Source organism: Bos indicus, chromosome 3 (genome assembly GCF_029378745.1).
Source record: "Bos indicus isolate NIAB-ARS_2022 breed Sahiwal x Tharparkar chromosome 3, NIAB-ARS_B.indTharparkar_mat_pri_1.0, whole genome shotgun sequence".
NCBI lineage: Eukaryota > Metazoa > Chordata > Mammalia > Artiodactyla > Bovidae > Bos > Bos indicus.
Window position 1 is genome coordinate 33448601 of NC_091762.1, and position 14010 is coordinate 33462610.

The 14010-nt window shown below is 35.1% G+C and overlaps 2 protein-coding genes and 1 non-coding gene across 6 annotated transcripts in view; 2 read left to right on the forward strand and 1 right to left on the reverse strand.

Annotated features, from left to right (window-relative positions):
• SLC16A4 (solute carrier family 16 member 4) overlaps positions 1-8047 on the forward strand; it is a 27758-nt gene extending 19711 nt beyond the window's left edge. The window contains exon 8 of the mRNA XM_019956876.2: positions 7887-8047. Coding sequence (XP_019812435.2) covers positions 7887-8047 — 161 coding nt within the window. The remainder of the gene's footprint in view (positions 1-7886) is intronic.
• Positions 712-14010, reverse strand: part of RBM15 (RNA binding motif protein 15) — a 28333-nt gene continuing 15034 nt past the window's right edge. The window contains exons 3-4 of one of the 4 annotated variants that reach the window (XM_070785954.1): positions 13416-13575; positions 712-1177 (exon numbers count right to left, since the gene is read on the reverse strand). The gene's annotated coding sequence lies outside the window, so the exon portion shown is untranslated. Of the gene's footprint in view, positions 13576-14010 lie in introns of all 4 variants that reach the window. The other 3 variants (XM_070785952.1, XM_070785953.1, XM_019956875.2) reach the window with 3 other exon arrangements.
• TRNAY-GUA (transfer RNA tyrosine (anticodon GUA)) lies at positions 12270-12342 on the forward strand. Its single transcript has one exon. It is a non-coding gene; the product is annotated as a tRNA-Tyr (tRNA).

The following is a 14010-nucleotide window of genomic DNA, read 5'->3' on the forward strand; positions in this document are numbered from 1 at the left end:
CTATAAACTTGAGACTGAGAAAGGCAAATATCAAAAGAAAAAATATAAAAACTTAAGAAATTATTACTGAAGGTAAAAAAAAAAAAAAGTACCACTAATCTGAGGTTCAATTTCAGTATATCTATCTAAAGAAAAAATGTACACAAATATACAACTAAATCCTGATTTGAATTTATGAACACACCTCTTTCCATGAGGTCTAACTTGGCCAATACTTCATAACTGGAAAACAGGCGAGAATTTTATAGCCCAGAATTATATAACAGGGAGTGGTAAAAAAAGACCAAACACTAGAGGCTCCAAGCAGAGTTACTCTATGTCTTGTATCCAGGTCAGTGAAATAGAGGAAAACAGAGTTCAAATACAGTTTGCTGATGAATTTTTTCAATCTTAACCTTTCTTCACTCACTGTGCCAAAGACACTTTGGAACTTTCTAAGCCTGTTAAGCCAAAAACATCAGAGGTAACAAATACCAGGGCACAGAATATATTATTCAAATGATAAAAGCAAGTAATAAAACTACATGTTTAGAGATACACATTTTTGTATACACTTAAAATGTTTAAACAGTTCAATGTATGGGAAGACAACACAAGCTTTGTGAGGAGTATTACTTAAAAGGAAAAAGCTATAGATGTACGTGTGGGTTTCAAAACTAATTTGTTGGTCTTTAAAAAAAAATTTTTAATAAAAAAGGACCACAGAGCAGATGAGAAAACAGAGTGCATCACTTTATTGTGAAATTTATTTACACCTATGTAATAGAAAATATATATATATGATATAAATACATTTCTTATTGTGAGTCAAAAGAAAAGTTACAAGCCTTTTGTTACCCAATATCCACAATATCCTAGCACCATATGTAAGGATAAAGATAGAGCTCATGGTAGAATTTTTACCTGCTAACTCTCAGAATACTATGTAGGCAATCATAAATTTTATAAGTTCTACAAAAAAAGTTAAAGGAAGTGATAAGGCTGTTGCTAAAAGCTTAAGTATAGATTCTTAGTATGGGAGTTTCTTAGAGTTTCTTAAACAAGACTATGATAATTGATATATAATTCAGTTAAGTTTCCTTCTCTGTATAATGATCTCTCATTGACTACAATGTTGCTCTACGCATCCTGTTGAAGGGAGATTTCAGGATAGTCCTTGCTCCTGTAAGTCACTGTTCTGTGAAATGACAAAGAGGATTTTACAAAGGCTGTTATATTTGTCCCTAACTTCCAGCAGCAACTACTTAAGAACATCAGAAATAGTGATCTGCAGATCCACTTATCTCTCAACTGGTATGGACAGTTACATTTTTGTCTTTAGCTTTAAATAAATTGAAAGGCTTACTGGTTACAAAATATTTTTCTAAACCAAACTCAGATCTTCTGAAATGTATGAGATCCTCATTTTATACTTACCTAGATTTGTTACTATCAAATTAGAAAGTTGAAATTCCTATAAAAATTACAGGTATTACAAACGAGCAATCGAGCAAAGAGTAAAATGTTTCACAATAATCCTCAGTCAAAAGACTAGTTAAAAATGGTACATGAACAATAATTTTCTCCTTCCTGTATGGAAATGAAAAAGAAAAACAAGTTAGTCCTATACAGCATATTTTAATAACTCAAGGGAAGGGGGTGGGGGGGGAGGAAAGCATAGGATACCCAAGGAACCTATTTTCTCTAAAAAAATGTTTTAAGAAAAAAGGATGTTTAAAGAAGTAAGAAAATTATATATACACTTTTTGTAACAGGTAATTGTTAAGAACTACGGTAGCAACAAAATTCTTTATCAGATCTTGGCTAAAACTGACAGGGATTGAAATAAATTAGTTCAAAAATTAATCCCCTCACACACACACAAACACATTCCCCACAAGGGACCACTCTGCCCTCTCCACCTCACAGCCCTCCCTATTCTTGTCACTACTCAGCAACAAATTCAATTTTAGTTAACAACATGACCAGCTTCAGAATGGGCCAGCTGACCCAAGTGTAGGTCAAACGTCACTGTTCATCCAAACCCAAATTCTATTTTTTTGCTGGTAGATGGCATCCAGAACTATACACTAACACCAAGACAGAAGTTTGAAAGGTTGTGAAAAAATTAAAAATATTAATATTTTTAAAACATAATATACATTTCTAATCGACCCCTGTTAGTGATATAAGTAGAAAAATAGTGCTTTGGCAAAAAGCAAGTATATAATCATATTCTCCAATATATCAATACAAGACAGATATACATTACTTACGTGAAATTACTAATCTTGTACCCTACGCATTTGACATGTGAGCTTAAAATGCTATGCACTGTTCAGTTTCATTTAAAAATAAAAACACCAATAGCCCATATTAGCTGCCTATAAGACAAACTGAGTATAGTTCCCTTCTTCCACATATCCCTCCATTTCCCAAATGATAAATGCATATATTAAGCTAAAATATATTTTAATATATATTTGAATCAATAATAAATGTCTGAAAACTCACTTAAAATGTCATAGATAACTGTTTTTTGTTTTCACCACCAACAATTTATTTTCCATCCATACAGTTGAGATCTCTCTTATCCATTTAGCCCTCCCCTCTTGCACCTTCCCCTATGATAACCACTACTCTGATCTCTGCATCTACATGTTTGTTTGGTTTGTTCATTTATTTTTGTTTGTTTCATAAATCACAGCTAGGACTTAACACTAGGACTTAGTCTAGAATGTCTCTCTCTCTCTTGCCATCATTTTTCAACCTCAAAATTCATCAGAAATACCATGGAGCAAAACTGGTTAATTTTGTATTAACATTTTATCTGTGTTTTACAAGAGAAGACAATGACTAAAATGGAAATTCATCCAGCTAAGCCTGTTTCTCTCCTATTAATGCAAAAAAGTGCATCTCTTCATGAAATGAGAGATCATTTCCTACCTCTATTCCATCCTTATTTCAGATACAATGTTAAACAAATATTCTACCCAGTCCTCACTCAAACTTTCATCAACCATGCCTCTACAGTTTTACCAGTCATCTTAGCCTATCAGTTGAGAATTTCTCTATGGCCTAAAATTTTATTTGGAAAACAAACACACAAACAACCTTTTGGTCTGCTATAAATCCCTTTTGGATATTAGGGGTATGGGGAACAAGTAAGAAGGCAGAACAAAGCTCCTTGTCCCTTAAATCCTGAAGAATATATTATACTCTGAAGAGGCAAAAGAAAACAAATCATTTATTTATGATTTATGATTTAAATCATTTATTTATCCAGTGGTTATTTTCCCCATAAACAACACACCTCACAGAATTTTACTTTGATTAAGTATCCCTAAGATTAATGAATCCCTACAAAAACATCAAAAACAAATTCCAAACAGCTCTCTACTGTGGTTTAAAAAAAGAGGAGGTAGTCCTTCCCTTGCAAGGCTAAGAAATCAAGTTTCAACATCCCAACACAGACCAAAATCCTCTTAATAAAATTTACAACACAGAACCAATAATTAAAGCACTACCAGTAAATCTTTCAGCAAACTTCTATCACAGGGTCTTTAGGGAGTTCCTATCTTAAAAGACACTAAGGTTTATATCTGCTAAACCATGTTTCCCAAGACTGTCTACCCTCATGGCATATATAGGAAATATTTGTACAGCACACCCAAAGTAAACTGACAAGGCTGCTAATAGCCAGGACCCCAGGAATGTGAAAAGATCATTATCTCTGTACCTCAGAAGTCTGGCACTATGCTACAGTCCAATAGCTAAGTAGGAGCTCTAGTTCAACAACAGCAAATCACTTACAGACTTCTCAACTGGTTTGAACTACTATCAAGAAACTTTGGAATTAAGGGCCTTTTAGGAGTATTTTAAATCTTAACAAAATGACCAATAATAAACTTACAGTAGTAATCCTACTGTACAGGATTTATAAACCCAGCTAAAAAAATCACCTTCTGAGCTATCACAGACATGAATACTTTTTAGGCAAGATGTCATAGTCATTTTTAAACGTGTATGGTTTAACCCATAAAATGATAGAGAGTAGTTTTAAAATGATGACATTTTAAAAAATGAATTTAGAATACTATATTAAACACCAAACTTCAAAGACTCTAATCCTTTTTGCCTATAAGAAAACTGGTTTTCAAAACTGTTTAAGGAAGCTGAGTCCTATCTCCCCAGTTGTTTTAAATTATCACAGGAAACATTATTTGACATTTCTATCCAGAACAAAGGTTACACAGTTATAGATAAAAGGAAGTAATTTGGACCCCAACGTCATTGTACGTAAGAATCAATTGGGTGCCACCTAGGAGGAAGATGCTTAGGAGCCAATGAATTTGCACAATTAACATGCATCTTAAGTGTATCTGGCGCAGGTAGTCTGGAGACATTAAGGAAATGCTTAGAGGGCACTTCAGCTTAGGAAATCTGCACCAGTAGCCAGTGTACTTCTCAGAATGTTGACTACATAGAGTATTCCCTAGTGTGGAGTGGAGGCTCAGATCCATGCATGCTTTCCTAGACTGTAGCTGATATTCTCTGCCATTCACAATGTTTTTGCTATGACCACAGAGGAACCCAGACTTAAATGTCAATTTATGTGTGTATTTCCTTTTAAAAATGATTAGAGCGCAGAGGTTTCCAAACTACCAACAGTAATCTTGAAACTCATTAGGGTTGAAAGTACATTTGTATATAGCTATTTCATGCTATTATTAAAAAAGTACAAAGATCTAATAAAATCAAACCAAATATACCATCTTTTTGTTTGTTTTTAGCTGTGCCTGCCAGCATGCAAGATCTTATTTCCCTTGCACTTTATAGGGGAAGCACGGAATCCAACCACTGAACTACCAGGGAATTCCCTATACAGTCTTTTTTTACTTTCAGTGGTGGGGAAAAGCTAATCATTCCAACAAAAGATAGATGTTGGTTAGAACAATGAAGCTATAAATTTAACTCAGCTAGTTGTTGTTTAGCCGCTAACTCACATCTGACTCTGCAAACCCATGGATGATAGCCCACCAGGCCCTCCTGTCCATGGAATCACCCAAGCAAGAATACTGAAGTGGGTTGCCATTTCCTTCTCCAGGGGATCAAACCTGCATCTCCTGTGTTGGCAGGCAGATTTTTTACCCCCAAGTCAGCAGGGAAGCCCCACATTTAGCTTGATTATGAAGCTAATACTTTCACAGGACAACTAATTAATAATAATACCATTTAGTCGTCTATCTCACTTTTCACCTATTTGCTATTATAAACAGCATCATAAAACTAACTACTCAACTGCACATTAATATCCTAGTGAATGGCAATTAGATCTTAGAGAAAGAATTTTAAAATATGCAAATCTCTCAATTCTCAAGCATGAACGGGAGAAATAGATTTAAAACAATCTGTTTCATTAAACTGCACTGGGAATTCCCAGGCAGTCCAGTGGTTAGGACTTGATGCTCTCACTGCCAAGGACCTGGGTTCAATCCTTGGTTGGGGAACTAAGATCCTATAAGCCACATAATACAGCAAAAAAATAGTAATAATAATTAAAAAAAAAATCTTTGAATGGAAATACAACTTTTGCATGGAAGCAGTTCTATAGGATGCTAAATAATTCCCTGCCCTGCTAAGAAAATATACTAAATATATCTTAATCTTTAATGTTTCAGAAGCAAGATTCTGACTTTAAATGTGTGTGAAATGAATGGCCTTATAAGCAGTTTTCTCTCAAACTGTTTAAGTCCCTCTAGGATTTATAAAACAACTCATTTTCACTGTTTTTAGCTTTATCCTCCTGACCCTTCAGCAGCACTAGCTACCTCCTTGTCCAAGAACTTCTAGTGTTTTCCCAGAGTATAACTTCTAATACCCCTGTTATGTACATATACTCTAGTAGAGCAATTGCTTTACTAAAGGACTAAGGGAGGAGTAACAAAGGATAAAAGAGGGTGCTGCTGATATCCAGCTTCTCCTTTATAGGCATTTCTAGAAAAGTTAATAGAATGGTCACCTGTTTCTTAGATACCTAAAGGTCAATCAACATAATACAAAAACGTGTGAGTAGGTTTCACTATTATGCTTATCTCCAAGAAACATTTAATTGAGGTCACTGATCAAGCAAAGAGTTAGTAAGTAAAAAGCAACTTAAAGTTAGCTGAATTTAAATAAAACATTCCATTTATTCATTACATTAAGAAAAGGAAACAAAAAGCTAATAAAGCAAAGAAACAAAAATTAAAAGTATTTATCAGAGCCAATTAAGAGAATAGAGGACAGGATAGGAGATAAAGACATACACAATCAGATAAAAATTTTATTTTAATCAGACCCATCCAGTGAGAAATCATGTTCCAAGACATAAGTGAAAATCAAAAGACATGACGTCAGCTTCATGCAGCCAGGTTTTTTCATCCATTTTTATCCACAGATATAGTCTTAGTACCCAGAACTGTGCTTGTATACGGTACCAAAATTTTTTGAATAAATGATCAGAATAATAGCCTTGTCTTAAGGTTTTTTTAGGATTTTAAATATAAACACTTATAAAACTCATATTATTATAAGTTTGCATCTACAAACATAATATGCATACAATAATCTAGAAAAGATTGTGAACCCCTAGAGGTCCTGAGCCCTTTTTAGGGAATCTCAGGTCAAAATTATTTTCCTAACAATGTGCTAAGTCACTTCAGTCATGTCCGACTCTTTGCAACCCTATGGACTGTAGCCCACCAGGATCCTCTGTCCATGGGATTCTCCAGGCAAGAATACTGGAATGTGTTGCCACTGTCTTCTCCAGGGGATCTTCCTGATCCTCAGGGATTGAACCTGCATCTCTTGTGTCTCTAGCACTGGCAGGCAGGGACTTTACCACTAGCACCATCTGGGAAGCCCTTTCAATAATTTTGATACTTTTGCCTTTTTCATAGGAATGACTTTTGCAGTAATGTATAAATGTTGGTGCCTTGTACTAATATTCCTTGCCACCAAACTCACTTAAAAAAAAAAAGGCATTTCACTTAAGAAGTTCTAGTATGTCAAAGTCTGTTTCGCTCAGTCATTTCTGACTCTGTGATCCAATGGACTGTAGCCTGCCAGACCTCTCTGTCCATGGAATTCTCCTGGCAAGAATACTGGAGTGGGTTGCCATGCCCTTCTCCAGATCTTCCTAACCCAAGGATCAAACCTGGGTCTCCTGCACTGCAGGTGGATTCTTTATCATCTGAGCTACCAGGGTGATTCAAGTATGTGCCATCAACCAAATGATTCTGAGAACCTTTCAATTCTTGTTTTAAAAGAACACTTTGATTTCAGGGAGAAATACTGTCATTGTTTAACCCATTTGGCCAAGTCAGTTCCTTTTCACTTGTTCTCACCTAAACCATCCCTGCATAGCCCTTATTACAGGTGTAATACCTAAAGCCCCGCTAAACTATGAGTGCAGGGGCCATGTCTAGTTTGGCTCATTATGGTATCAACACCTAGCACATCGCTGGGAACATAGTAAGAACTCAAATGTTTGTTCAGTGAAGGAAAAAAGATAATAATCAGTTTTCACTTTTTTCCTTTTCCTTGGAAAATAGTTGTTTTTTTTTTCTTTGTAAGAATAATTGTAAAATGAAATGGTATGTGTTCCCAATTTTCTCCAACTTCCATTATAACACTGGAGATGGGCTCTGGGTCCAAAATTACTTTTTTGCCAAGGTTTAAACCACTAACTCAGATGGAATTGATTCAGCTTCAACAGAAAATAAGACAGGTAAGCAGCTTGACTAACTTTCTAATGGGTCACAATACAGACTAATTACAGGAGGCTCCTTCCTTCAATGGTTCATGGCTGAGAACTACTAATGGCACGGTTTACATCATTAATAGAAATCTTTCCTTCCTTATAGGCTGGTTATACGATTATACCCAGACATACACCGGCTCCTACTACTTCTCGGGCACATGCTATCTCCTCTCTTCGGTTTCCCTTTTCTTCATACCATTAGCTGAAAGATGGAAAAACAGTCTGAGAACAAAGAGAGAAGACTGCAGTCATGTGAGAGCTTAAAAGAAAATCTAAACTAAAAGTCACTGGAAGAAAAAGCATGGAAGAGAAGTACCCTCATTTATAAAATGAGAAGGTGAATCACATAGTTTTTTAAGGTTCTTTTTTGCCTTAGCATTCTGAAGAATGTCTAACTGGTGTTAAGTAAAGAGTAATAGCAACTGAACAGTTTGCTTCTTAACTAGAGATAATCTTTGTTTTCTTTTCATTATTTTGTTTCTTAAATTTTCTATAATAAACATGTTTTGCTGTGCAATAAAACATAAATAAGAACTGCTAAAAACCCAAACAAGAAACCTTTATTTCAAGATCATTTCTGAATACTATTTCTATCCATCCAATGTTATTTTTTCACTATATTTAATTATCTGAAATGGTCAAGCTCATTATGTAGACATAACTTTAGAACAAGTTTTATATGAAAGTTGAATAGGTGGCTCTTAATGGGAGACAAACTAAGATGTTTTCTTAAAAACCATCCTAGTGTTCTCTGCAATACCAGTCTCTCTAGAATCTCCTTTGGCTTCTGTTATTACTATTATTATTCCATCTTTCCATTCCTCTCTGCTTTAAAATATCTATTAATTCCCTACAGAGAAAAATCCCAAAATGAAAGCCTGGTTTTAGCTCCAAAATGTGGCATTCTCTCACTCTCTACATGTACCTTTGTGCCACCAGTTAAATCCCAATGGTTTGCCATTGTCCACCAGACAGTCTCGCTTATCCTTCACAATCTGACTCACCAAAGGCTTCTGGAAAACCTCTCGCAGCATGAAGTCATTCTCTCCTCTGGAATCTCATCTGACTTTTAACAGAGCACTATATGAGCTGATATGTCAATCTTTGGCATCAATCTACAAGATCAACAGGCCCAGCACCAATTTTGGAACCAAATTTATCTGAGTTCAAGTCTAGGTTATCTTAAAAACTGTAGTTGGTCATGTTTAAAATGTATAGGTTTTACACACAGACGTTAATGTCTAATATTCTTTTTACATTTTAGATGTAAGACAATATGAATAGTCAGCAACAGTACCCCCTCACACAAACAGCAATAATAATAAATCCAAGCTCTGCTACTTGTTACTATGTAACTTCATGAAAGTTACTCAACTGCTCTTGAGTCCCAATTTCCTCCTCTGTAATATGAGGATACCACCAACCTACTTCACTATGAGGATTAAATAAAAATATACTTGTACCAAGCAAAAAACTCTTCAGAGAGAGTAGCCACTAATTTCCTTTCTGTCTACATCAAAACACAAGATTTAAAAAATCAGTGACTTACTAGGAACCACTCTAATCTGTCCCAGCTTCCCTATTGAGCAATAATAGTTCTCAAAAGACTGACTGCCTAGGACAACTAGATTCTTTTCTCCAATGAAAGCAAACTATACATTGTAAGTAGAACCAACTAAACAGAGTTCCCTGGTGGACTAGTGGTTAGGATTCTGGGCTTTCATCACCATGGCCTGGGTTTAATCCCAGGTTGGAGAACTGAGATCCTGCACACCGTGCAGCCAAAAACAAAAAACATAACAAAACAGTAAAAGTAGAACCAACTAATGAACTCCAAGTTGAACTCTAATTTACCCAGGCTTCGTGACTCATACACAACTGAGTAGTTCTTCATGCTACTCAGTGGTAATAGGCCCCTGGGTGGTGTGGATCAAGAAAGGGTGAATCCCCAGACCACAGGAAGCTAAAGACTTCATAACTAATGTACTCATTGTACTGACAATTAACTTAAAATGTTCCTATTTACTTCTGCCCTTGAACACAATATTATACGATGTCAACACATTTTTAAGTAACCATAATCTAGAAATATTATCTCAGACACATATAGGGTTTCAAGAAAAGCAAAAGAGTACACCTTTCTCAAGATATCCCAAGTGGGAGGAGGGGTGGGGGTAGGGTCCCTAGTGGTCCAATGGTTACAACTCTGCCTTCCAATGCAGTAGGCACAGATTTGATCTCTGATCTGGGAACTAAGATCCCACATGCTATGGGGTACAGCCAAAAAAAAAAAGATATCCCATGGGACAAAGAGGAAACAAACAGTAGACTTCACATGTGTGTGCAGAAGTAGGCTGGTGAATAACCTTGTATCAACATCTAATACATACCAGTCACTGAGGCAGACATATTTTATATTTAATCTTCAGAACCCTTAGAAGAAACTACTATGATGACCATTTTACAAATAAATAAAACTAAGGTCAAAGATATTAAACATCCAGTATGTAGAGGAGTCCTAACTCAAACACAAACTAACAGAAAACCCTACACTTTCCCCTTTAGACAATCCTGGCTTCTTGGCAGTATACAAGATTATGGAGTTAATTTAACTGCAAGCAGTCATCTTATAATAAATTTGTTCTAACTCAAATTGGCATCATTTTACTATCTAGGTTGAAATGAAAAAGAAGATGCAAAATACCTAAGAATCAAAACAAACAAAGTCACAAAACATGTTATAATACAGTAAGAATGTAGTTATTAAAAAATAATGAACATTTTAAAGTCTTCCAATAAAGTCACAAAACATGTTATAATACAGTAAGAATGTAGTTATTAAAAAATAATGAACATTTTAAAGTCTTCCAATATTCACCAACCCTGACCAAAGAAGGTAATGCTTAAGTATGGGCCACTTATAATTCCTTAATACAAAATGTTAGTTGAAATGTTTATAAAGTATAAGAATTACCTATAAATAGATATATATTTAGTAGAGCCATGATAATCTGAACATAAAAGTTCAGTTGGAACTTTTCAACACAAAAGTTTGATCATTGTTTTGGATGAAACAATGATCAAACAATGATCACAAAACAATACTTTCTTCACACTTACTGAGTTATTTAAAATTATTAAGATAACCATTTCCAGCGGTTCTAACTCTAAGAAATGCCATACCATTAATGTAAAAGGAATTTCTATATATGCTGTTCATGAAATACTGTTTCTGGTACTAAAACTCTACCTTATAGTACTTTTAAGTTTTAAACATTCTTTCCCACCTATTACTTCCTCAGCATCATGTCAATCCTGTGAGGAAGATGGATAATTATTAATATTCCTATCTTATACCTAGGAACAAAAGCAAATTAAGACCAAGTTATTTGTCTAAAGTTACAAAGCTAATCCTAAGGGAGCTAATTGTGAATACTAATTAACAATGCTGATTAGATCATAGTCCCTGGCTTTTCTTCTTTGATGATGAGTTTAAAATTTAATAAAAGCAACAATTATATTTAAATGGACTGAAATAATCTGTGATATTTTTCAAATAATCTAGGGACATTAATATATGTGATGCTATCTGTTTATCTGCAAAAAATCAGCTCCTTTAGTAAACTTGCCTAGTTGTAAAATTAGCTTTTTCCATGAGAGTAAAAAAAAAAAAAAAAAAAAAAGCAGTGTATTAATATTTGAATTTAGATGTAATTTTTAAAAGAAAGAGAATCCAAACCTGAGGACCCAAATTTAAAACCAAAGCCCAATACTTTTTAAAAGCCTTGAGTCATTAAGATAGAAAAAGCTTGTATGAGGCTTTATGTCCATATATTTACCTCATTTGGCTACTCATGCACCACAAGCATCTACCTAAATGTCTCAAATTTATTACCCATAATCTTCATATATACAAACAAATGAAAAACAAACAAAAAAAGGCCTTGAAATCATCTTTTAAATAAATCAGTTTAAAATTCATGTTTTATTTCTATGAGAGGGAAGCTGGCATTACCTAGGATCACTGAGACAAATAAAAACAATCATTTCCTAAAAAGAACTTACTCTCTTGTACATTCTGACTAACACATCATAAAAATCTACTTTCATCCAAAACAATGATCAGTAACAACCTAGTGAGGCTGCTTCAGAGATGCAGAGGATAAGACGGGGCTCCAGACAGAGCCAACTGTCTGGCTTGCCTGGAAATCAGGGAGTTCCTGGGACCTAGGACTCTGTTTTAAAACTAGGACAAGTTGGCCACTCTTACCAAGGAGTAATAAATAACACATGTGGATGTCTGGATACTTCTAGCCACATTTACCAAGAATCACAAATTCAATTTCTTTTATACCATTCAAGGGAAACAAATAGGATACACGGCAATACTTAAGGAATAGAGGCATACACTTCTTAATGAAAATCCACTTTCAGGCATTAACTGATCAATGACTTGTGAAGTGAAATTTCAAAAACTGAATTAACTTTCCTGGTGGCTCAGATGGTAAAGCGTCTGCCTGTAATGCAGGAGACCTGGGTTCAATCCCTAGGTTGGGAAGATCTCCTGGAGATGGCAACTCCTGGAGTGAATGGCAACCCACCCCAGTATTCTTGCTTGGAGAATCCCATGGACAGAGAAGCCCGGCAGGCTATAGTCCATGGGGTCGCAAGAATCAGACATGACTTAAACAAACACACACACCCAAAAAAGTTCCAATTTTCACTTTTACACTATTTTTACAAAACTGACAAACTGAGCCAAAAGAAAGCCAAGATGTCCCTTTCTTTGGTTGGTGTTAACACATCAACATTCTTTTAGCAAGGAAAAGAGAAATCCATCCTTTAAGAGTAGTATTTCAGGACCACGGAAATGACAGATAAGTTTTAAAGAGTTAGAGCTAACATAACCTTCCTTCAATATCTCAAAGCTAGTCAGAGTTCAGTATAAATTATTTACATATACCAACCTCTAGAACAGAGGACTTTACCACACTTGATTAAGCCATTTCAAGCCTAAATGCCCAGCTATGCAGCACAGTCCTCTGAAGCCACAGTAATAAGATGACTCACCAAGTGGCAGGTGTCTTAGGTTCTACGATTAATGGGTGTCTGCCTGGATGAGAACATATGTATGTGCCCAACAGACGATCTCATCCTGTTTGGCTAAGAGAAGAGAGAGGCTAAAAAAACTGGTCAGTAGTACAGCACCTGCTTTATAATGGAAAGAATCAGACTTTGTCCCAGAGACTTGTAATTCATGCAGACTTTTAAAATGTCCTCTGTATGCATTATACCCCAATTTTCACTTACCAGAAAAGTACAACAGAGTGATCTAAGAGGATAAAAACCAACTTTATCACCCCAAAATTAAATATAGCTGAAAAGTGAGAATTATCATACTGAGTTCATTGCTTCAAGATATGTGAAGTCAGAGTCATGAGAATATTAAATCCATATTTAAACCCTCCTATTACATTTAATGACTTGATGTCAGTTTCCACTCAAGTAAAAATCAGTAGTTCATATTTGAGTTCTAGTTCACGAACATATATATATCCTTATGTGAAAACTGATACCATGCCACAGTTAATAAGATATGGGTTTATAAATATGGAGTTTAAAAGAAACTTACCCTTTCCCTTTGTGCAGCTCTGACTTCCAACCCAGTTTCTATAGAAACAGAAGGACAAGTGCCAATGCCAGAAGTCTGCCAATTAGAACTCATCTTTTAGTTGCTGAATAATAAAGCCATATCCCAAAGTCGGCTATAGGTTTTTGATTGTCAGTAGTTCCTAAAAAGAAACCCAGGAGGAAAAAAAGACATTTAACCAATTACTATACTTAGAAATGCTCCCTCCTTTAAACTTGGCTATTAAAAGAAAATAGAAGAGGGTAGATCTAACACCATGTGTTAAATTTTTTTTTAAATTAGGGCTTCAGACACTTCTACACTTAAAAAGCAGCAAATAGAAGAAAAGGGGTCTTTGAAGGTTCACAATACCTCTAAGCCAATGTATTAAAGAACACTCGTGTATCACAGACAAAGTTTTTTCAACCACCAAACCTTAAAGTTCAGATGAATTTCATCCTTTCTGTGGAATTTGCAGTAAGATTTTTAACACTGCAGAGGGTAAACTTCATAAGTAAAATTTGTTGGGAGAAATAAATGATACAGGTAAATTTCCACTGAAAAATAAAAAAACACTTCTCATGTCTCAGGAGGCATC